The 25,026-nt window shown below is 40.4% G+C and overlaps 1 protein-coding gene across 1 annotated transcript in view; it reads right to left on the bottom strand.

The window, feature by feature from the left end:
* Nucleotides 1–25,026, bottom strand: part of CLASP1 (cytoplasmic linker associated protein 1) — a 171,868-nt gene that overhangs the window by 28,093 nt on the left and 118,749 nt on the right. The window contains exons 23-29 of the mRNA XM_082484322.1: nt 24,385–24,629; nt 19,866–19,929; nt 18,108–18,271; nt 17,106–17,184; nt 16,016–16,159; nt 3,436–3,579; nt 2,073–2,179 (exon numbers count right to left, since the gene is read on the bottom strand). Of these exons, the coding sequence (XP_082340448.1) occupies nt 2,073–2,179; nt 3,436–3,579; nt 16,016–16,159; nt 17,106–17,184; nt 18,108–18,271; nt 19,866–19,929; nt 24,385–24,629 (947 nt within the window). The remainder of the gene's footprint in view (nt 1–2,072; nt 2,180–3,435; nt 3,580–16,015; nt 16,160–17,105; nt 17,185–18,107; nt 18,272–19,865; nt 19,930–24,384; nt 24,630–25,026) is intronic.

The following is a 25,026-nucleotide window of genomic DNA, read 5'->3' as shown; positions in this document are numbered from 1 at the left end:
TTTCTACAAATGGTAAAAATCTGCAGCTACTGTTACTGCTCAGAGGTCACTCACCAAAAAAAGTAGAACTTCTCCCCTGAATATTTAAAAGGGCAGCTTCCACCTTCACCTATCATTGAAGAGTAACTTTTACACATAACTCTTGAATAACAAAATCCAGCAAGGAAGCAGGACATACTTCTTAAAAAGGCACCTAAATTTTTGGATCAACATCTCTAAGAACTCCATAGCAAACTGAAGGGACGATTGTTTTCTAAAGGAAATTCCTGACCCACTGCATCAGTGGCAGTTTTGGTTCTCACAACTTAATGGCAAAATGGAATCATATGCCCTCTCTAGCTATTCCTTGAGATCACATGGGAAAAAACCCTCCAGTTCCTAAACCCCAAATGCTAGAAAACAACAGCAACAAAGTATTAAGCACATGCTGAATGCTTCAATCAATATTTTGATATGTGCATCCTGACATCAAAAGGCAAGAAGAATGCAAATACGAACCAAAAAGCAGTGAATGAAGAGGCAAAACAGTTGTGTCCCAATGGCAAATCCCCAAAAGCACAGTAAAAAGTCATGGATTTTAAAATTAAGTGCCACATGCAAACGTGGCCAGCAAAGCCACAACGTAACCACAGGGAGACCTATCTCAGTTTATAATTTCCTATGACAGCAATCAGCATGGCAACAATGCTCAAACTAGTCAAAAACGAAGCAACATTGTTGGAACCATTCCCCTGAAACTTTACCACTTAATTTCTTAATGAAACCTTTTTTGAAAAAAAAAAAAAAAAAAAAACCAAACCAACAACAAACAACACACCAAACAAAACAACAAAACCTCGTAACAGGCAACTCGACCTTGGCTTGCAACCTCTAGTTTTGGATTACAGTAGATTTAGGAGTCACAAAGCTGTATTTAGATATCCAAATTTTTTTTCAGGAAACCCCATGTGCTCCTCATATGCTGCTGGAATTAGTGTAACTCCTCCTCAAAGGCTAAAAGCCTGTGTTTTTCCTGACACATGGGAACTCACATGTCTAAGCATCCCTCCAGACAGGGTTCAGCAGGTCACGACAGGGCTGATCAACAGATTTCAGTGTAAATTACTACATTGGACTATGAACTGCAGTCCTCAGCCAACATGTTTCCTTCTGTCTCTTCCATGGACAAAAGGAAGTGACCTCCCATGGAGAGGGCAGGCAGACAAGAGCAGCAGCTTTCAACCTTCCCAGCACAAATGAAAGCTTTTCCAGGTCTAATATTTCCTAATACGACCTAATACTTTCCTCCAGTATTTCTATATCCCAAAGCGTACTGTTTAAATTCCTTTCCCCTCTGCTTTAAGTTTTTATGGTGTGCCACATGTACATTCCCAACTTCCAAGAGTCCATGTTTGCTCAATAAAAGGTTTTGGAGTGGACCAGTATGTTCCAGGGTAGCATCTGCAGCTTCAGCAAAACACTTGGTTGCAATAGACCTGCTGCCCAAAGGATCAGGCCACTCTTCTGCTGGTGAGCAGCCAGGAGAGTGATTTGAGAGGTATTCAGCATTGAAACCGTCACCGCCTCTGCTTGTTCTGCATCCTCACAAAGCACAAGAGGGGAAGAGGTGATTCAGTACTCCTCTCAGCACCACAAGCACTGTACTACAGTCAGATGGATTACTGATCACAAGGGCACACCTAAAAAATAGGCACAGTCTGAAACCCTTGACCTGAAAGTCATCATATACTCTGTGATATCTGCAGCCTCAACAAGACCTCATTTCTAATGCTGCCATTTAGTATTACCTTTATTGAACACACACATGTGATTCTGGAGAAGGCCTAGTTATGAAAGAAAATGAATATTGTAAGAAAAGACATTAAGATTACACAGATAACATAAGGACTGGAACAACGAAGTCATTCGCCAACCATGTATCATCATTTTCAAACCCTGTTTCTTTGGAGCAATCTACTGTAAACTTTTGGTCTTGTTTTTGCTTTCAAAAGTGAGTCATATTCTGCAAATGCACATTCAGTGTTGAAATCCTTTAATATTTTGTAAGTGATTTAATTAGCCTGCCACATTACCTTGGAGACAGTCCACCATGGGAACAGTTGGTAGGAGAAGTTAAGGGGCTGGTTCTGCTGCTGGAGTGCCGGGAAGGAGTCCGACCGAGGGTATTGCTGGGGGAACCCTGGCACAGAAGCAGGAAGACAGGGATTAGCAACATGTCGCAACGCACAGGCAAGAACACACAACAACAGGTCCAAATACTGCTTTTGTGCTACACAACCTTAGGGTAGTGTTGGCTCTGGCTCTTGACCTAAAAATCTGCTGCCATGGTTCACGTAGTCATTAATGTATTCTTGAAGGTACTGCTCTGAGGGTAAAAGAAAGCACATGTGCACTTTTCTACAATCCACAGTACCTGCAATTTTAACTACGCAACAGATATAGCCTCCAAATGTTGCCAGAGAATTGGTATATCAATCCACCAGGCTACCCAGCTTCTCAGACACGATTTACCAGGCTCCAAAGTATGCAGACCTTTGCCCTGGCAATTTAGCAATTTAATTATGCAGCTATTTTCCACACTGTCTAAAGCATTCTTATTGTGCTTGTTACGGGCATAAGTAAGCAATCTAACTTATCATTTTTCCACTGGCCTGCACAATCATTTATACCACAGCAAAATGAGTAGAAATTGCTCCCAATTCTGACTTTCTTCACACAAAGTCAAAGGTACTAGAGAATCCAGACCATTTGCCTGGAAGCCTAATGCTGCAGTTCTAGCTTACACAAAGACCTACTTGTTCCTATGGAAGAGCAAAGATAGGAGGCAAAGAAGGCAAAAAATACCCTAATCCTTGCTGCTCTGGGGGGAAAAGAATTTTAGAAGCACACTTAAATCCTCTACTAATATATTTCGTCAGAGAAATAAAAATACGTAAGAGCTTCCTGTAAAACCAAAACATAAAGTAGTAGGTGTATACTACTTTACTACACCTGTACAAGGTGATGACACCTTGCAGGTCACATCAAAGATCCCACAGGCTTCTTAGTAAACAACGTATCTGTTACTAAATTGATTTCAATAGTAGTGGTAAATCCAGAAAATGTGTGGTATCAGGATCTCTGTTTTAGTCAAAAGGTTATTACTGGCAGGATTTTCAAAAGCACCACCAACTTAAAAGCACAAACCCCACCAGCTTTCACGTGCTTCTCAGTATTTATTTTTTTTTAATCTGTACTGGTTATGACTATATTAAATTTAAAAATAACTGAGTTTTTTGTTTTAATGGTCCCTATAAAAGCAAACAGAAGCCTGTGTTGCCATATTGCTTCAAGACAACAGTTACAGATAATTTATACTACTGAACATCTGCAATAGCTTATCAATGAGCTGCTGTTTTGGGGGCTCTAATGTTGGCAAGGACAAGGGCCTCTCACCACACTGGTGTTACTGGAGTTCTTGAGGTGGTTGTGCAGCAGCTTGGTAGCACCATCCTGGAATGTTTTTGGCAAGGCACCAAGTAACATGGTAAACTCAGGAGTGTTCAATTCAAAGAGAGAAATCAGGACTATTTGTGCTGCCTGAAAAGAAGAAAGAAAAGACATTCAGTTTTTATTCTTTGAAAAGAGGATGCATTCTGTTGGTAATGGTCCTTATGGTAAACCATGCGCATTTCATTCAAAAGGACAACTCCCATACTGGACAAACTTTTGACATATTCCTTGTGATGTGTCATAAAGCATTGCTAACTGCTATACTTTTTAGTTCTTAGAGCTTACAATATACTTTTGCATTTATAGCATTAATTTCTCAGATGTAAAGTGTACAGCTATTCACAGCTAGTGAGAAAATCTTAACCACTATCCTGTCCAGAATATATATTTCAATTGAACAAGTTACTCCAAAAACTTACAGAAAAACAAAACCAGAAGCTCAGCTAAGTATGAAGAATCTAGTAGTGCAATTTCCCATGCGTTCTATTTTAAGTGTGAATGAGACTAGTTCTCTTCCCATCCAACCTTTCCTCTTCCTAAGGATCTGAACAAGTTTGTTTCAGCAAACAGACAATCCCTGCTTCTCTCTTCCCACCTCTCCTTACAAGTCTCACCACTGAGGCTGTTTCAGCAACGGAAGACTCCATCTCAAGGGGAAGATCTACTGGAACGGTGAGAATCATTTTTCTGTCATCCAAGGACTGGCTAAACCCCACCAGATTCCCTAAATTTAATAAGTGAAACCAGGTACCACCAAAACAATTGAGAATTTTGGCATAATTTCACTGGGCAGGGTTTGCCCTATCTGCCTGGAAGACTAGCTGCTAGAATAGGATCTCCGCTAACTCGATTAGTAGATATACAGCTCTGCGTATCCTGAACTAAAACAATGGAATCAAATGGGAATGGAAGCAAAATAAATCAGAGTGCAAATCTGCAAGAGTAATTAACATAACATGTTCCTAACTGGACTTCACCAGCATAAAACCCATGTGGGTTGCACCAGTCCTGTCCCCACCCCCTCCCACCCCCCACCTTTGCCTTGAAAACTATATAAGAGTATACAAATTGATTAAAAGAACAATAACATTGAAGCAATGATGGAGGACTTCTGATAGCCTGCAGCATCACCTTCTCCAACGGGGGTGTAGCTATTGACACACCAATCTCCTGAATACAGACTGGATAAAAAGCAGTGGCTTAGGCTCAGTAAGAAGCAAAGCTACACATGCTCTTATTTTGGAACAGCTACATATAGACTTAGGAAGAGCAGACACTTGTGTCTGATCCTTTCAAGAACTTTCTAAAACTTCCTAAAAATGAAAAAGAACTTTAAAGAGGGTAAAAATATAATTTGCTGCTGTGGCCATAACTGTACATCATTGTTCTCATCAATTCAAAGAAGGAGTCCTTAGTAACATGTTTGTAAAGTTGCAATAATTAAGCGTATCTGCAGTTCCCTGTGAAGTGGAATCCTGTAGCAGATGAACTTGGGTGCACAAAACACCTTTCATATTGGAGGGGAATCAAAGTACCTCATTGTCACAGTTGCATTGTTCAAATTGCAATTCAAGTGATACCGTTCCTTCTGCTCATCAACCCCAATTTGCAGTAACACAGCTTTGTATATAAAAACATTTTCCATCCACAAAAGTTCGGTAAATAACATCCTTTCCATATGGCCAACAAAGAAACTGGGGCACACAACCCTCGACGGGCTTCCAAGGACTGCAGCGAGCAACAGGTCTTCAGACTCTTCATTCCAGATGGATCATGCTGCCTCCTGCCAAAACTCTCTCAGACTTCAACAGAAACACAGTATGTCATTATTCACTTCGCACTAAAGATCTAAGGATGAAAGAAGTGGGGAGATAATTTTCCCCGTGGCTTTAACTCCATAGTCTACCCTCCTCTGACCTGAAGTTTTGGGCAACTCTGCCATGAAGCCTGCCTGGTATCCAACAAGGACGTGTATTTCTGTCCATTTTGATCCAAGAACATTTAAATTTTCACCAGCATAGTATTTTCTGTAATAAAAATATTACTGCGAACAAGAGATCTCAGAAAAAAAATCAGCACGTTGAGCTGAACGCAAAGTTGCAAGTCATGACAAAGTTCATTCCCGTTTGTGAATGGCATGCATATCCTGGGTGGTTAGGAAGTGGACATGCAGATCTTCTACGACAGACCAAGCAGATCTCATAATAAAACAAACAAGAAAATTATCAACAAGGTTCCCAGGTTGAGAGATTGCTCAGAGACTTGACTATCTGGAGATGTCAACTGGTAAGTCAGGAGCTGCCCAAGGTACACTGAGGTGGGAAAGGATTTCAGATAACTTTGTCCCACACCTCTCTCATTGATGGGTTAGAAATCAGGCCATCCTTGGAGACCTCCTAAGTAATCAGAGCAAAATGGGCACAAGAGCAAACACACTCTACGATATGACATTCTGGAGGTACCTTTCTTGTGTGCCAGAGAGGTCTAAGATGCATCTCTCAGATCTGAGCAAAATCTTCACCAAAGCTCCTCAAGGGATTTTGTGATTCTGTGGCTTCGCTTTGAAGCGGAGAGTTACCTAATTGGTACAGTTTAACCCTGATACAAAAACAGTGACAGCACAGATATTGTGCTACAGAAGTATCTGGGGGAAGTTTTAGCCAGAAGTCACTTCAATTTTGTTCCATTTTTTTTTGTTTTGGCTTTAATGAAAACAAGACTGTGTCCACCCTCCCTCTCTGCACAAAACACAGCTTTTTAGGAGCGTCTGCCAGTATTCTGTGGACCTGGTGCTCTTCAGTAGCTTTGCTGTTACCTGCAAATAGGTCACTGTGCTTTGAGTGAAGTGCTGAACAGTCGCTGACAATGCTTACAATCTTATGTGGCCTGAAAGAAAGCAGACCTATAGTCTATGCTTTTTGAAATAAAGCCAAGTACTACTACAGCCTGGGAGTGGTGCTCCAGTGAAGCTCTCAAAAGCAACACTGGAGATACATGGGTTAACCTTGGCTATTTTCTTTTTAAGTAGTCCTTCCCCATCCAACTGCACTTCTCATTTAATTTCAGGCAAAAGGCATTACTGGAAAGTTCACGGTGATTTCCTACCTAAAATTTGATACAACGAGATCTTGGTCCTCGCTACCACAAAGTCAAGAACACTGTTACCATTAAACAAAAAAAACTGGAAGGTCCACACTAGGTTGAAATCACATTTATAACACGCTCCAAGTTTCACTCTTGCAATACTTGCCCGTTTAATACAGTTAATTTTATTTCAGTAACAAAGAGCATCAGGAGCAGCCTTTCTACACCTGTCTAATAGTTAGATCTGGACACGCTTGATAATCCTCTAAGTTTCATTTATCTAGCATACATTTATCTAGCAAAAGGGCATATTTTACAGATAATGTTTCTAAAAGTTTTAAATCTGTGGATTTTCAGCTTGTGACACACCAGAGGACATTTTCATAGTCTCAGAATCACTGCTCATTTCTGAGAGTCTTGGCCCTTCTTTCATTACATTACTCAAGGAGTAGATAAATTTAAAACAAGCAATAAAAAACTTATTCCTGTACACAGTGTACAAACATTCTCCATGCAACACCCGTGCTTGATGATATATAGTTTGAAGAAAGTGCAATATCTGAATTTTCCCTTGCCTTTGTGTCCCTGTACCATTAGTGTGGAACAATAATCCATCTCCTTTCAGTGACATATAACGTAGACCCTACAGATTATCTAACTTTAATGAAGCAGTTCTCTGCTGGCTTGAGCTGGAGGAACTCCAGTGACTTCAGAGCCTGACTATGCTAGTGAGGGGGTCTGGCTCCATGTCAGGCTCTTGAATCATTTGCAAAGGATCGCTTATGTAACTTCATTATTTTCCTTATAACAATGCAGTGAGGGATCAGGTTCCACAAGCCGGTAGCAGCTCCCAAAGTTTCAGCCTTAGGTCAGTGCAATTCATGCTGTCCAGCAGCGTCAGCTGCTTAAGGGACACAAATGCTTTAGCATCTTTTGGTTTTTTGTTTTTACCTAGACAGTGAGTGTTGGCCAGATTTATCAAAATCTGAGACTTCTGCAACTTGGCTGAATTACAATAAAGTCTCTTTGAAATGGTTTGGGCTCATTAAGCAAAAAGATCAAGGCTAACTGGAAAAATCCATTGGTTTTTAGAGAGGAAATGTGGTCAGTGACCTAAACTTAATACAAGCACCTGCCTTATGATTGCTGCTGTCGCTGGTCCAGTAGACCACAGCAGAATAAGCAGCTAGTTGCCTGAGCTATATGAAAGCAGTTTTCAAGTTACTCAAACTTCTGTTGGCAATGGGCTCGCAACACTGGCAGCTCCATAAAAGGAGAGGACCTCACACCCTGATTGCTCATGAGGGACTACAAGAAGAGAGTTAACAGAAAAGCACACCAAAGCCAAAGAATTACTTCACAGACAGACACACTTTTTTCACACTCCCAGTCAAGGTCTCTTTACACAGCTAGACAGGTGAGTTGAGACTGCAAACAAGATTAGCGTGATTAGTGCACACAGCTTTTAGTCTACCTGTTTACATTTCTCTTCCAAGTTTCCTTCACCAGGGCCTGAGGAAGCTGTAGTTGTCCTAGCTGGCAAATCCTCACCCACCCAACTATGCATGGTCTGGGTTTGACAAACAGGGAAGTTGATATTATTTAGCGAAAGCATAGATTTCAACTAAACAGTACACATGCTATCTTTTCACAGATGAGTTTTAATCAGATGCCTGCTAAATTTCAAGTAACAAAAAGCATTAATATTTGAGTTAACCAGAAGAGCATTCCTTTCAGTTGAGGGCAGCACTGGCTCAAAATTAAATTCAGCCACGACTCCCAGGCTTACAGATCATCCCTTAGTTCTCCTACAAGGCTTTGCTTTGGCAACATCCTGATGGCCTCCATAACCACGTAAAAACCTCTGCTGAGGTGTAAAGCCTAGGCAGTGCTGCACAGAGATGACACGTGAATCTGGCCAGCCAGGAGGAGGGGAATAGGTGCTTGCATCTGCCTGCACCTATCCTCACAGACATCTCTAGGTTCAGACGAAGAAGCAGCTAAAAACTTGCAAACTCCTGACTCCAGTCCAGGCATCAGTCTGATAGACCAATGCTGTCTACAAATGCCTTTTATCATGCGATTGGTCTGGGGAAGATCCACACTAATATCTACTCACTTTTGACAAACATAATCATAGTCTCTGTATATCATTCATTTCACCATCCAGTCTAAGGCAAATACGGTTTTAACAACTTAAGGCACAATGGAACAAAGCAGCACTCTCTCTCATGTCACTTTGGCTTATACTAAACTGCAGATCAAATATAGATCCACTGAGATCAAGAGGCAGCAGTGAGACATTAGGCAGCTTGTATTAGCACACAATGGCATAGGGCCACGCTTTGATTTTCCAGTGAGCATAGCTGATGTTAAATGAGTTAATTCGCATCTACTGAGTGTTCGCAGGCTCTAAAGAATGTGTTATTTGAGTGTACTTTCCAGCAGACAATTAAGTGTTAGCTGGCATTAAGCTACAAACTATCTACTAAACCAAACCTCCTGCTTGTTCCTTTTTCAGGTCTGGAACCAGATGAGTATGGACAACCACGTTACTGATATGGTAATATGAAGCACAATGGCTTCATCAGTTCATACATAATCCAAGCACGTTAGCTTGAGCACAAGTTTTTAAACACACTGTTTTCCCAAAAGACTTCTATTAGAATATGCTGTTTACATCTACATCCTGAAAAGGAAGAATTTGTTTAACAGATTTAAATACAGAATTCACATACAGATTAAATCCACATTGCTATTGTATTTTATATACAGCACACACTTAATATATCATGAAACACTTTTACAAGTCAGGGATGGTTGCATTACATGTGTCAAAGGCATCTCAAACAAGTGCCAGCAAAAACTGCAGCACTGAATCATCACATATTCTGTTTACAGATTCTGATCACTGTTCTATAATGGATTACGACTCCTTATGTGTGCTGCTGTTTTGTGACTTGGGCACAGCAAAGACGTTCATTATTTCTGGATAGCCAAATGTTAGCTGATGAAGGCTACTCTGAGTAACTTTGCTCCTTACAAAATGGCATTTGTTGCAAAAAAAGGTTTCAGGACTAGAAACAATGGTTACATTTCATTAATAACTGAGAAACTTCTATTAAAAACCTGGCATGATATAAATCCAAATTCTGAGGGGAAGGTTTCCACATATAAGCTAAGAAAGAAGATAAGCTACTGAAGTAAGATATGGTTTGTAATGAAAACATGCACTTTAATCTGCACAGAGTTTCAAAACACTAGAATAAGCATGGCAGACATCCATCACGGTGCAGAGAAAACAACCTATGGTCTATTTATCGGATGGCTCAAAAACGCCATGCTCAAAAATGCATCATGTAAATATCACCTCTAATCTCGATTTTCAAAATAGGTACATCACCTATACCTAGTTAGGTTTGTGTGTATGTATATAAACAGCACATACACACAAACATATTATGCACAGACACATAATATAAGCACGAGTATACACATTCTGGGTAACAATTTCTTACCTCATGTCAAGCACTAGCTCTTACCGTTTCAAGCAAACTGAGCAAATGGGCTTATATTACAAGCTGCTTTCAACTCAAAGGATACTTAGAAGGCAGTATAAAGTGAAGAGATTCATTTTAAGGAAATCTACCCCAGCACCATGTTTCCAACAAGCACGTGATGATTTTCTGGCCACGAATGTTGGGAAAACCCATTTTCCTTACACTGCGTACACTAAAAACATTTGGGCTCTCATAGCTCTCTGGCACCAAATTCAAAACAAACAGAAAATGACAGCTACTATTTTGGAAACACAGCTAGGACACAGAGATCCTTTTTATTCTAATAGTATTAAATCAAGTAAACACTGAAGTCCACCAGGTGCCCTTTTTGATGTATTACACTATTTTTCCTAACACTGACTACATTTAAACGCCTGAAAGGAATTCCTCTGTGCATTTACACCGAGTTTGACTTCTTTAGGAATATCCTTTGACTAAAAGGCTGACCTCAGCAGTATGGACGTAGTCCTACTGAAGACTCCAAAAGCCTGAAATGAAATGCTAAAGCCTGGTTCTCTGGTAACTTGGCTCTTCATGGAGTGCACGAGATGCATAAATCTGGTGTAGGAATATTGCAATAGTGCTAGAGAAACCTCTGACCCAGTAAGGCAAAGGCCTCTGACTGGGGAATATTAAAATTATTTGCCACTCAACAATATTTCTGCAAACATCCTCTTTGCCACTGCTACTGTAATAGGCCATTACCAACAGTGTTTACTGCCCAACACCAGTAAAGATGAACGATGCCACTTCAGCTCACTAGAGTCTTTGGGAGCGCTTTTACAGTGAAGCTTCTGTCCCAGAGTTGCTCAAATCAGCCTGATGCTAGATGGAAAATTAAAGCTCCAGGACAGACTTGAGAGGTCTCATGGCATCACATTGCAAAGGAGCCCAATTTCATTTCCTTAGCAGTGTTTGCTTTCCTGTCCATTGCTGGTCCTCCTACAGACATCACAGCAATATTTTATCCAAACTTGCTCTGGGCTTTATTGATTGATGTGATTTCCTTATCAAAGTGACAACATCAATATTTCTCAAAAAACAGCATCTAGGACTATTAGTTGAAGAAGTAAATACAAGTTCATTGCCTGTTTGAGCATATGAAGAATTTGTTGACCCGCAATTTTCTCTCTGCAATATTTCTCATCTTCCAGTATAATTCAGAAACAGTTTCTCAATTCAGCAGTTTTAGGAAAAAAACTGATCCCAAACTTGTTTTCTTTGGACACCTCTGGACTTCACCTACAAACCAGTGGTGCCGATCCAAGGAGGGCCCTACCCCTAGACAGTCTGAGGGGGACTCCATCCTCATGCAAATCACAGTAACACAAGCACTCTGCTGGGATTTTTGATTCACTGCAATGGTTCTAGTTCCTTACCAAGTCCCACCAACTGTCTGTATTCAAGGGCAGCTTGGCCAAACTCAGTAACGAGCGGGATCGTTGAGGAAGAAAAAAAAAAAAAAAAAAGGTTTTCCCGGTTACATAAGTGAAAGAACATGATGTAGATGTGACACAAGTCTGCCTATAACATGTAAAAATGCATTCAGGCTTGTAAAATAAAGCTACTGTAGGAATGTTTCAGCAACAGAGAAGTCAGTCAGGATATCTGGAACAAAGGAAAAATTTCTTCTTCCCCGAGATCAGTAGTCCAAATGACGATCAGGCAGTACAGATCTTGTTATTAATTGTTAAGACCAGAGCTTGGCTGATTGAGAAGACAGTAGGCATTGTCACTGGGCCTTCACCTCAGAAGGCCTCGTTGCCCTTCAGCCTGTACAAGCACCCCCTGAATGCTAAGATCCTGCATGCCCGCACAGATGACTCCACCCTCTCAAATGCTGAGCAGTCACATTTAATAAAAGTTTCCATTCACCTGAACCTTGGACGTGAGGCTTCTTTAGGCTTTGGCCAGAGTCAAATCAGAAGTCTCATTCTCATTTCCATTCTCAAACTGATGGCTCTTTTCCAAGATCAAAGTATTTTCCCACACAGAGCCCCAGCCTGTCATCCAAATTCAATAAGCACTTTACCTGCGTAAGGGTTGCATAACAACTTTGCTGGCAATATTAGTGATAACATGGTGAAGTTACTGATTTAATGTCCTCAAACCAGTCATCACAGTATTTGCATTGTCATTGTGTTACTTTCCTGTGTGGTAATTAAGTGGCATTTGTAAAATGATTTCATCAAATCTTGAACATTTTCCAGAGAAAGAAAAAATAATAATCAGAATTAACACCCTGTTACACAGAGGAACAAACAAAAGCAGAGGAAAGTCAAGTGCATCGCACAAGGTTAGATGCTACTGCAACCAAAATTAGAGCTTAGTTATCTGGAATCCTGATCTGTGCCCTGCCCATTGATACGTTCTGCTTGGGGAAAAAGCAGCCAGCGGGCTGTAGGTGCAGAAATTACCAACAGGTGCTCTCCTTGCGCTGGAACCACATCCCATCCAGGTCTCCATGCAATGCTGCGTGACCTGTTCCTACCCAATGGCTTTTGTTCAGCACGGACAACAAATGTCTTTCACCTTTCTTCTAGCACTGCTTGCAGGAAGTAAATCTTAACTTGAATGCAGGGTAAACACCCGTAAGTATTAACAACCTTTAAAACAAGACAAATATTTACCTGTAACACACTGCAGATCACCTTATTTTAAACATAAAGCTTGACAATAATTTTGACTGTACATAGTTCACTGCTACTATCAGCACCTTAAACGGTTTCTGCCCCAAGAAGGAATCATGGCACTTTGTCAATGACACTCTGTAATATCAACGGTATGTTCTTCAAAGTACATCATGTTTTTCTTGCGATAACAGAGCTTATGTTTAGTTACAGATATAATTCCATACAAGAACATCAACTGTTTTATGCACAACAGCATTTCCTTTGACTAAGTTTCGTTCTGATTTCACTAGCTATAAAACATAATCCGTAGTTCAAGTCAGGTGTCAGACAGGTTAAGTGTGCTCATTAAGTGTGCTTAAGTAGTTATCGTAAGAATATGTAAGGTTTATTAATAAAGGTGTGTCATTCAGTTTGAAAAGGTTTTTGGACTAAATGCCACTTTTTGTTCTATTTTTCTGCACTATGGGGCTAGGACCTCCATGACCATAACACATAGTGAATAATAGTAATGGACAGATGATCAGCAATAAAAGGATAATCTGTTAACTGAAAATATAATCCATTTCTTGAACAGATCCCTTGATTGCTATCACAGGATCAGATCTGCATGAATTACTACCATGTGCACACAGTAGCCACACGCTTTCCTCACTGACAGATGTCATTTATACATTCACCACCAGCACGAGCAACCTTGTTTTACCCACATCTGCTCAAAGGTGAAACCCAGCCAAAACAGCACAGCCATCACACACACAGATGCTACTTGCATTAAGGTACCATTCAGTAACTCAAATCTGGGTGCGAAACACATTGGCTGCGGGACTGCATTTACTGGAGGAACGAGTCCCTGCCTCAGCAAGCAGTTGAGCATCGGCATCACTGTCCCACCAAGTCAGCCGCAGTAGTATACAGGGACTGGACTGTGCCAGCCAAGAGTATACAGGGACTGGACTCCTCAGTACCAAAAAATAAAGTGTGCTCTTGTCAGCTTGCAGGAGCAGAGTTGATTGCACTGGTGGTCTCAAATCCAGACTCTATTGGAAAATTACTTTATTTTACACTTTTTACAGGCTTCTTGTAGTACTTAGATCATTTGAAGACTGAATTGTTTCTTCTCCCTCTCCCCCATAACCTCAACTGCCATCTCCATTTTCAGGTTGTGACATGTTTACAAATGCATGGTCTGCTTTGCACTTAGAAAACCTGCGATGTTGAAGGCCACTGTTACACCTCCCAAAAAGGCAGAAGCTTTTGATCCTTAAATGAATCATCTTGATATAAAAAAAAGGTACTTTTTTTCCAGGTTATAGTTTCCAAAAAAGGAGGACAATTTTTTGTGTTCTTCAGAACATTTCGCCTGTCTGGGTTGGCCCTTGATAATCCAGTCGTTACTGCATAACCAATGTATTGGTCTGTTAACTACAGTCCTGACAGACATGATGGCCAATGACTGCTTACCAGTCTTTGCTGCAGTGCCTCTTCTAAAGCCCATGGTTTGTACTATGTTCTTAATAAAATCATAGTACAGCAACAGTATGATGAAATAAAGATCACCTGGGCGGTCATTTTTAGTAGCCTAAGCTGAACTGTGTGATAATTTATTTGAAAGCTACAGGCATCAGAGGCAAACCCAAGTCACATGCAGGTTTAATTAAAAGAATTTAGATTCAGTAATCTCTTATTAGCCCGCAAAGCACTTGCCCAGGTACTGCTCAAGTGGAGCCCGCAGGAAGCTCTGCATGTCTTTGAAACAGATAAAAGGATGGATACCGCATTGAGAATGCCCACTCCCCAAACCTTCAGAGCTAACAGCCGATTTTTTCAGCTGCTGCAGATACTCTTCACTCAGTTTTGCATGCAGCAATGATGACCCCTAACGGTGGAATATTTCTTCTGCTGAGCAATATGCAGAGATTTTGCTTTTTAATGTATATTTCTATTTCAATTAATTACAACTCCATCTCACAGACCACCACCAGAGTACACTGCTTGAGGTTTACTTGAACTCTAACAGAGAAGCAGCTTCTTTGCCTGTTTAATTCTTTCTGACTTCGTACATGGAAGCATCAAAACGGAAATGCATATTCCAAATGTAAGGCCAGGATTTAAAGTCACTCTTTTTTTCCTGAGGCAGACTATTTTGAAAAAGCAAACTTCAGTCACACTGGTGGGAATAATCTCTGCAGAAAGTCTTCAGAAAAGAGGATGAGACATTTTTCTCTAGATCCAATCAGCTTTATGCCAGAAAGCAAACAGCATGCACCCAAAATGCTTCTTTGAAACCTTGTGTCAGCTATCAGATAATGGTGCAGCTGCAGCACCTTTGATACCCAGTGATCTTATAATCAGAATCAAATTCTCACTAATAACAAAAATAATTTTCTTATTTCCAAAGTTATAAACTAGTATGTTATTCTAGTATTAATTCAACATTTCAAGTGCATGTAGAGTGTAAAAATCTAGTACAATTTTTACATTCAGAAATGCTTAAAGTTTGGTTTTTTTTTAAATCCAAGTACATCTCAAAGCCTTCTAGAATTTATTTCTACATTTGGGCTGAAAAGAAGGTAATTTCGAATTGTGTTACCGATGCCAGGTACATAAAAGCAAGTCTCACTTTTCTCTTGGGAGAGATGAGTATCACTATCTGCCCCATTTGAGCTTGCCTGACACTTGCATCTACAGCAAGATAAAGAACAAGGTAACTGTATTACCCAGACCTGACCTAAATGTGTCAACTTTTTCCAGGTTGAGATAAACACACAGCTCTTAAAAGGAAAGAGTTGAGAGCCCCCGGCAGCTTACTGATTTGTTTACTTTCTTTTAACAATATTATAACACAGAAGTCATGCCAGATTTCATTCGAGTCTACAAAGCACAGAGCCTTCATCTAAATAAACAAAAACCTAGAGATATTTCCAGACTGATCAAGAAAAAGCACATTTTCAAACTACAATCTCTTTTGCACAGTAATAGCAGTTACGGTCACACGGCTAAGTACCTACTAGAAAAAAAAAATATATGAAGAAGTGTGAAATGGCAACTTGGTTTGGACAGTAAGGTAGGAAAAATCCATTTTTTTTTTAAATTAGAATCTAACCACTGATTTTTTTCTTTACCTTTATGACCATTATTTGTTGGGTTAGATTATTTAGGGGTGGTGGTGTTTTGTTTTTTTTTTTTAAGAAACTAATTACTTTTGAAGAAACTAATTACTGCAAATACTTCATCATCCTGGCTTACCTTTCTCACATCTGAGCTCTTTGGTTCTGTTGTCCAAGTTATAATTCTAGATACAGCAAGCCTTGTCTCACTGGAGTTCACAAAGTCTGTTGGATCCATCTGTCTTGCCAAGGACTCAATATACTTCAGGATAGCAACTTTCACCTGAGAAGTGAAAAGGGATTTGTTAATCTCATGAGCCGGCAAAGATGGATTTATCCCATAATAAGCAGATACCACTTAAAGATTGAATAGACTTACGTCACACGGGGGGAAAAAACACATCCCTGTGACATGTGTCTATGTCATGTTTCAAAAATCAAGAGCAACTTTCTACCCAGATAAATTTTGTGTAGTAAGAATCTGGAACGGTATAGCCGAACTGGCTTGAAATACATATGTCTGCTTGTGTTTCTACCAGTGGTTATTGTTCCAGATGCTAAGCCATAGCTTGTGGTCTCAAAGCAAATGCCTGATGCTGGAGTCTCAAAAGATCCAAAATTTGGGAAACTGAAGAAAAAACACTCGAGTCATTTGGCATCCTGTATATTCCTGCCTCTGGAAGATAAATGCATATGACTTTCAGAGTTTACAGTGTTCCTATAGCCTTGAAAGAGCAACCTCCTGAGAAACAGTCTGCAAAACAGTATCCCCCTGGCAGAATCCAGTAACAGAAAGCTCCCATGTTATTTTCTCCAAACCCTACACTTGCTATGTCCGATCTGTGCAACAAGCACGTAAGGTGTGCCTACGGTGCCAATTTCCCAGTTGTTCAGAATGGGTCTGGTCCCTTCTGTCCTGCACAGACAGGTTTTCTTCCCACCAAAACCAGGGTGAAGAGGAATTTTCCATGTCTAAACTTTAATATGTTGCATTGTGCCTAAAGCCCAACTCTTATTGACTTGTGATGAGTCACAGGGTCCTATTTTCTAGATGTTTAGGTTTTTTAAAATGGAAAATGAGAGAGTTAAAGTTGCCAATATAATTCCTATATCATGCCGGTACTTACAATTAGTTATCTTATTGTGAGTTCTAGGCTTTAGGATATGCCTGACATGGCAAGCTAAGACAACCATGTTGATGCCTTAGCGAAAAGGCTTTTGATACTGACCTTCAGGTTTGGTGTTTGGGTCTGATCTACAATAAACCTCATCAAAATGTTAAATTGTTGATCAAACGGGAAAGAATCCCTGTCCAAAGAAAACAGAGGCAAAAATGTAATGCAACATACATTTTCAGGACTAAATTAACTTGATACATTAAAGCTTACACAATAGATTTCAGCACCTATCATAGTTTTCTTCTTAACTTTACCATCAACCACAGAAACTCCAAGTGTAAGGATTAGCTGCTTATTGACCTAGTACTACCAAAACCTGCTAAATCAATACCTTTGTACACTGTTACTCTATCTGCTCTCTGTACGCTTATGCAGCTTTTGGCACATCCGTCCATTCCTTCTTCATTTCAGGCTGTGCTTTGTTTCCTTATCTGTAGTAGCAGACTGGTTCATCTCTTCCTCAGAGTTCATACGTGTTTTTGATTTCTCTCCTCTTTTTCCCCTCCTCTATCCTATTTTCTCCTGGATTACTACTACTTCTTTCTTAATTATCCCATTTCCAGGATGAGCTGAACTTTATTGCAAAAGTGTCCTGTGCTGGACATGCTTAGAAAAGGACGTTGACTATACAATTGGTGTGCACATTGCAGTAGCATTCAAGGTCTTATCCTTACATTACAATTATTTGCTGTTTGAACACATGAAAGATAGTCTGAATTTTGTGGTCAAGCACCATTCATATTCTGAATACTGCAAATATATATAAAAAAAGAAAATTTATATCAAAGCACATGCACACCAAAACCCCAAATTAACAAAATTAAATCAGTTACATGTTTTAAATGTTATGCTTTATCTATTTAGAAAAGAGATAGGCCTTTTTAAATCAGTGCTTGAAATATTGTGACATAACTTTGTTCTCCTTTATTCTCATATTCATCAAGATTGATCCCTCAAAATATACAGCACTACTGGGCTTCTTAAACGTTCATCAGATCCCTTCATGTAATCCTGAAAAAAAACTCCATAACATTTGCCATCTGAGTACTCTACCTGGTGACATCCAGGGCTTTTTGAACTTTTGCCTGCACAGACCCCAGCAAATCTGCTCCCATTTTCTTTAGCAACTGGGTCAGGAGAACAAAAAGCCAATCCTGCAAGTCATCTTTATGAATGATGATGAAATCAACCAGGGTTTCCAGAAACATGCTGAAGACCTACAAACAAAACAAGTGTCACAAAAAGGAATACCCTGTTTTAAACAAAAATAATCAAAGGGGAGGGATTCACAGTCTGAATTTCAAGACGATTTTGTTATAGACAGTTTCATGAATGAATGATTTTAGTGACTACATTGCTCTAAAAAAAAAAATAATCAGACAAGACTCGTCTAAAATGTGTCGTATTAAAATACCACATGAAACGAATGAAGGAAGGGGGTAGAATACACTTACTCTCTGTTGTGAATTCCACGGCAAAGCAGGCCATGCAACAAAACAAACCACTCGTTAGCACACATAGTGATTCAAGGCTGGTTGTTCAGACGCAGTTTGTCAACAGATAAAAGATGCATTCATTGAAAGTTTACATTTTCTTAAAACACAATCTCTCCTCAGAAGAGCCACTTAAAACATTATATGCCTTGGACCAGATCCAGTCTCCTCACTCATGAAAGTAACACGTTTATACATGTTTACATGTAACAAAGTTTACATATGTTTAACACTACAACTAATAAGTTTGTCTCAGTAATACCGTAAAAGCAGTGCAGATGATAGATCGCCGCTGCCACAGAGGACATACTTGAGTCCAGTGTGCAATAAACCCTCAACTTACTTAGAAATTGGAAATATTTTGCAAACCAATACCTACAATTCACCCTTTCCACAACACATACAGAACCTCTGAGGACCAAAACATTAAGACCTTACAAGGCAGGAACTGCCACACCCGGCGAGGCCTGTGGGACAGCTGGTCCAGACTATTACAGCCAAAAACGCATGCTTTGAGCAAGACCTGCAACAGGCAACTCTGCCTGCCCAGGGATTTTCCACCTGACCAGCATTTATTAAAACTGGTTTACCAAGTCGTCTGAAATACAAATATTTATACGGCTTATTCTTTCTCAAACTGTATTTAACCCAACAGCAGATGTTTTTACCCAGCAATTACTGGTTGCCTTCAACCAGCAAACCTCCTCAGGAAAGGACCCTCTCCCTGCTCCTGCTTACCTGTCGACAGAAGACCACTGGGTCTGAACATGCCTATGGGCCCAACATCCCCATTCCCTAGCCTGCTTCTTCTTAACAGATGTCTCTAAATTCATGCCACGGCCTTTAACTTCAAAGGCCAGTGTACAAAAAGTGGCTATATTAAAGACCTTAATTATGAGACCCAGAACAGTATGTTGGTGAAACTCCATACTGGTCCCAGGTGTACACAATACACAATCCCCAGTGACCACGATGCTGACCTATGGCTCGCTAACCTTCATGGACCTCACTCTACTGTGTATCACCAAGACACTTCCTAGAGAAGTGCTGATAAAACTGAACCTCTCGCTCCAGGAGCTGACTTCTGGAAGGCATTAGGTTGCTCCTTGGGAAGCACAGAGTAACCAGTTCCTAGCAACCTAGGAGAGACTGAGACACATCCCTTCATTATAAAACAGATAAAAATCAAGGAGACTTATAAATGCCAGTTTCCCCCAGCAGATGGCAGGGGTAGAAATACAAAACATTCATCTTGGAACAGTGTCAACTGTGCACACATGGTAATGTAAGAGAGCGAGCCAAGTCTTTGTGATCTTACCTTGCTGTGAGGGTCAGCAAACATGCGAGTAAATATTTCACATAGCCTTTTTAACTCCACTCGGCTAAAATACATAAATAAAACATGGTATTAATGCTAAAGCTCTAGTTGCAGCAAAAAAACTAGTAAATATTAACAGCTGAAAAATCTTTATTTAAATATCACTTAAGTCACACTTTGAAAGCCCTCAATCAAGGCAAAGCCTTAACTGGCATTCCAGTTTAACTGTTGGGGTTACAAGTCTTATATTAAGAAGTCTAATAAACATTTTTTTTGAAAACCATAAGCCAGACAGCTGTATTTTCTGCTGCCTATTTTCTTCTATATTCTGGATTGCAGAAGACGATTCAAAATGTGCACATTTGGGAGGTATTTACTTTCTTCCTGCATAAAGGTCACTGACTCACTGAAATATGGGTCTTTTGCAGCTTAGGAATAGGTTTCTCAAGTCTGCTTTGTGTCAGGGAATTCAAATTTTAAAGTAAAATCAGAACTTTCATACTGTTTGGGTATAAAGTAATCAAATATTTTGGCCTAAATTCTCAGTTGCTTCAGTAAAATCAGTCTAGAATCAGACAGTACTAACAGATACTAGAACTGACCCCAAAGTCTGAGAGCAGGCACATTGAAGGAAAAAATATAGAAAGGGAAGACAGATTAACAAGCGGGATATCTAGTAAATCAGAAAATAATTAAATCTAGGCACAATCTAAGTTCCTATTAGTAAGGGATTATTAGGTGCTCTGTAATGCTTTTTATGCCAGGTGAAAAAAGAATTATGTATGGGTCCCTTTCGTAAGACATTGAGTTTTACTCAAATGCAGAACTGTTTGGTGCCAAAGCTCTTCTTTGCAATGTATTTAAAATACGTCTTAGTTTTCCTGCAAGGCAAACTGCCAAAGAATGCAAAAGTTTTTGCTTGTTTACAGTGCAAACAAAACCAGAGCAAAATTTGGGCAAGAGTGTTGATCTGCTTGAGGGTGGGCTGGCTCTACAGAGGGATCTGGACAGGCTGGATCGATGGGCCAAGGCCAATGGTATGAGGTTCAATAAGGCCAAGTGCCAGGTCCTGTACAAGGGTCACAACCACCCCATGCAGCGCTACGGGCTTGGGGAAGAGTGGCTGGAAAGCTGCCCGGCAGAAAAGGACCTGGGGTTTCTGGTCAACGGAATATGAGCCAGCAGTGTGCCCAGGTGGCCAAGGTGGCCGACAGCATCCTGGCATGTGTCAGGAATAGTGTGGTGAGCAGGACTAGGGAAGTGATCGTCCTGCTGTACTCAGAACTGGTGAGGCCGCACCTTGAGTACTGTGTTCAATTTTGGGCCCCTCACTACAAGACAGACATAGAGGTGCTGGAGCGTGCCCAGAGAAGGGCAACAAAGCCGGTGAGGGGTCTGAAGCACAAATCTCACGAGGACCTGCTGAGGGAATGGGGATTATTTAGTCTGGAGAAAAGGAGGCTGAGAGGATCGCTCTCTACAACTACCTGAAAGGAGGTTGTAGTGAGGTGGGGGTTGGTCTCTTCTGCCAAGTAACAAGCGACTGGACAAGAGGAAACAGCCTCAAGTTACCCCAGGGGAGGTTTACATTGGATATTAGGAAAAAGTTCTTCACCAAAAGGGTTGTCAAGCACTGGAACAGGCTGCCCAGGGAAGTGGTGGAATCACCGTCCCTGGAGGTATTTAAAAGACGGGTAGATGTGGTGCTGAGGGATGTGGTTCAGTGGTGATTTTGGCAGTGTTAGGTTGATGGTTGGACTCAATGATTTTAAAGATCCCTTCCAACCTAGACGATTCTATGATTCTAAGACTGTTAGGTAACGTTCCCTGCGTACTACCGATGCGATTAGATTTTTTTCACTATTACTGTGAAATCAGAGTGACTAGTGAAGTGTGCGTTGATTGCTCAGAGAACAGCTGTGTAGATCTTGACTACAGGTACCCTCTTTCCAGAAAGACTTTAATTCTACAATCCACCAACATATGCCCCTCCCTCTCAAAATAGCTTCAACGAACAGGCCAGAATATACCAGTAGTCTGCAATTATTTTATGTTGGTTTGTTTATAAGTAACACGGGACATTTTTCCAAATAAACCTATGCATGAAAGGCTGATCAAATTTTAAAAGGGCACAAAGACAATGGTCTTCAGAGTTTGATGCAGAGGAAAAAGTCTTTGTGACGACATCACAGCAAGCTGTCAGCCTCATTCAGGATGAGGCTGCAGAGTTTCAAAATGACTACTCTACAAAGCTCTCCTGACTCCATGCAGATTGCAGCTCCCCGAATGAACTCCTACTTATTACTCTAATGAATTTTCTTTCTGGACAAAGGTTACATGAAGACAGCAAGTATACGCGTGTCTCTCTCAAAGCTCACGTACCTGAGGTAACAATGCAAGTACTAAATTGAAGCGGGCAGTGGAAGACTTGTTGGCCTTGTTTTATTTACAAGACCTTATGGGGAACCCTTAAAGAACTAGGCCACGTGAAACCATATGAGACAAAGAGGATAGGTAAGCATCACGCCACTTTGCACGCACATCTTTCTGGATATGCAAATCCCAGCTAATATAGGATCAGCTATCTGTCAGTTCAGAGTACTAAAGAAAACCTAGCCACATCACTGCCTTTTATTAAACTTGTTATACCACAACAGAAGATATCAGGTTTAATTAGAAGACAGACTTGCCCCTTGGACTAATGACCTTGATGATGTTCTGCAAGTTGCCGTGGGAACAAACAGGATGATAAAATCTAATCATTAGAACAGGCACCAGATCAACCCTGAACCAAGGAGGAAGCAGACCAAAAGCAAACCAAAAGGAAATATGATCTAGAGAACTAAAACCAGTATCAAATTAAAAAAAATAACTTTGCAGGGGTGTAGTTTCTGGGTCAAGTTTATAAACTATTCAGGATCAAAGCTAAGTAAACATGCTAGCTTGAAGGACTAGTGACAGCAGTACAGTTCAAACACTGCAAGAAGCAGGGTTGAGAACAATAGTTGAATTCTACGGGCATTTCTGCTAAGAGCTACTGCTCTGGATCAATAGCTCATCACCCAACCGTCTCAGCATTTCCCCCCTTGAACTATCCCCAACAGCACTCAAAAGCCTTGGTTATAATCCTCGTGCACCTTTGTGGCAAAAATCAGTCTCACTCAACTTCTTCATGCAAATATATGAGGTGCCAGAGTCTTCCCAGACAGTTTGTTAAAATAAAGAAAAAAGGACAGCATGTATGTGGGAACTATCTTTTAAAAGACTCATAAATAGACCACATCAAAAAGCACCTCAGATCTGGAGACTCTAACTATCCATATTAAAAACCTGTAGCACTTCCCACTTAGGGACTGCACCACATCATGTGGAGTGCTAGAACATTTTTATGATGGCAAGAGAATAACCTTTCCAGGCCTGCTCTCAGTATGTTTTCATTCAGCCTGTTAACATGAACCATCAAATATTTTCAGCCAGCATGAAGGCCTTTTAAAATGGAAACAATTGAGCAAATCCAAGTAGGTAGGCTACAAACTATACAACAACCACTTATAAACTTGGTCATAATTTAAGTACACAATATTCATCACAGGAAAATAAAAACATTGCAGCTATTTGTGAATGTTATCTTAAAAGAAGCCAAAAGATAAGCAGCTTGTTTCCAAATACTTTCACCATAAACTAAGGGTGAAAAGCCTATGGCCTAAGAGCCAATTGACTTTAGTTAACGTGACCTGTCGCCATATGAAGTTTCCACATGACTATTAAGTAATTATAAGATCTGTTTTAATGTGTGACACGCTGAAGGTGTTTGAAGGGTTTATGTGGCTGTCAGCAAGGGAAAAAGATCTGCCTCTCCTACTAGGAGCAAAGTTTCAGAGTTGGTACACCTACTTTATTGCCTTAAGAAACTTCCCTCTACATTATAAACAACACCATTTATAGGAGACTGAACTTTCTGATATAAGATTTTTCACAAGTTACAAATAATATCTATAATTATACCTAACACAGCCTTTATACAGAGTCAAAGTATACTCAACATACTGAGAGCATTGTCTGATCTCACCTTTGAAACACACACACCCTGAGTCATTTTAAAGTGTAGCGTTTGCTTCACCAATTAAGTTGCTGGGGAAAAAAATGCTGAAGGTTCAAACAGACTAATGTAAAAATGCTACCACCCTTTGAGTGCATTTACATTACCATCATTGTGGGAAATCTCACTGTGCTGCAACAAACACCGACCATTGGAGGTCTTCATGACACAGAGGGAGGCTAAGAGAAGATAGCATGCTTACCCGAGTCCTGTCTACATTACTGCTACAAATTTAACACAAATTATGCTGATGACATAGCTGAATTTTTTCCAAAAGTAATTAAAGTCCCACACTGTAAAGACACAGCCTTCACAGCTGTGAAAAATACTATCTGTCTACATAAGGATGGTAAATTTTAATGACTTCTGACTATAGCCATCTCTCATGAATGACTGACACTATAAAACTATCAAGGTCACCTCAGTGTCCGTTGACTTTTCAGTAAGTTCTGAAGACCTATGAGCCCCTCTTTCCTTTCAGACCAGTTGGAGCTTGCACAGTGGTTCAGGACCTCCGCCACATCTTCAGTCTGCCGCAGGTAGTGTGGAATGCCCCCGTTCCTGGAACCATAGGAGCGCTCCGAGCAAGCGCTTGATGCATCGCTGTTGGCATCATCATCAGAGTACATCCCATAGGGTTCATATCTTCTTCGCACTGGCTTTTTCTGGAAAAGGGGAAACTCTGACTTAGTAAGTTATATATAGTTACATCAATGCCAAAAGAAAAACATTCTAGCCGTAATCACCAAAAGAAAGACTAATGCTATCATTATAGTGACATAAGTGTTTTAAAGACGTCACCAAGCACTGCCTGCTTACCTCTCACAGTAGAGCAAGACAGATCCCATTGATTTCAATGAGACTATTTGAGTGACTAAGGGGAGCAGGGCCTGCCTTCCCCAGTATGAGACACACTTATGCCCACTGGAATTAGCTACTGGTAGTGAAATCATGTGTTGTTTTACTGTCAGTAATGGTCAGTTCCATTGTTACAGATTCTATGAAGATACAACCACTACTTCAAGAAAAAAAAAAGATAAGGAAGAAAGAGCTGAAGGAATC

The sequence above is a fragment of the Vanellus vanellus genome (genome assembly GCF_965231255.1).
Source record: "Vanellus vanellus genome assembly, chromosome: 5".
Classification (NCBI taxonomy): Eukaryota; Metazoa; Chordata; class Aves; order Charadriiformes; family Charadriidae; genus Vanellus; species Vanellus vanellus.
The sequence above is the reverse complement of the archived record's forward strand: the minus strand, read 5'-3'. Positions and strand labels throughout refer to the sequence as shown.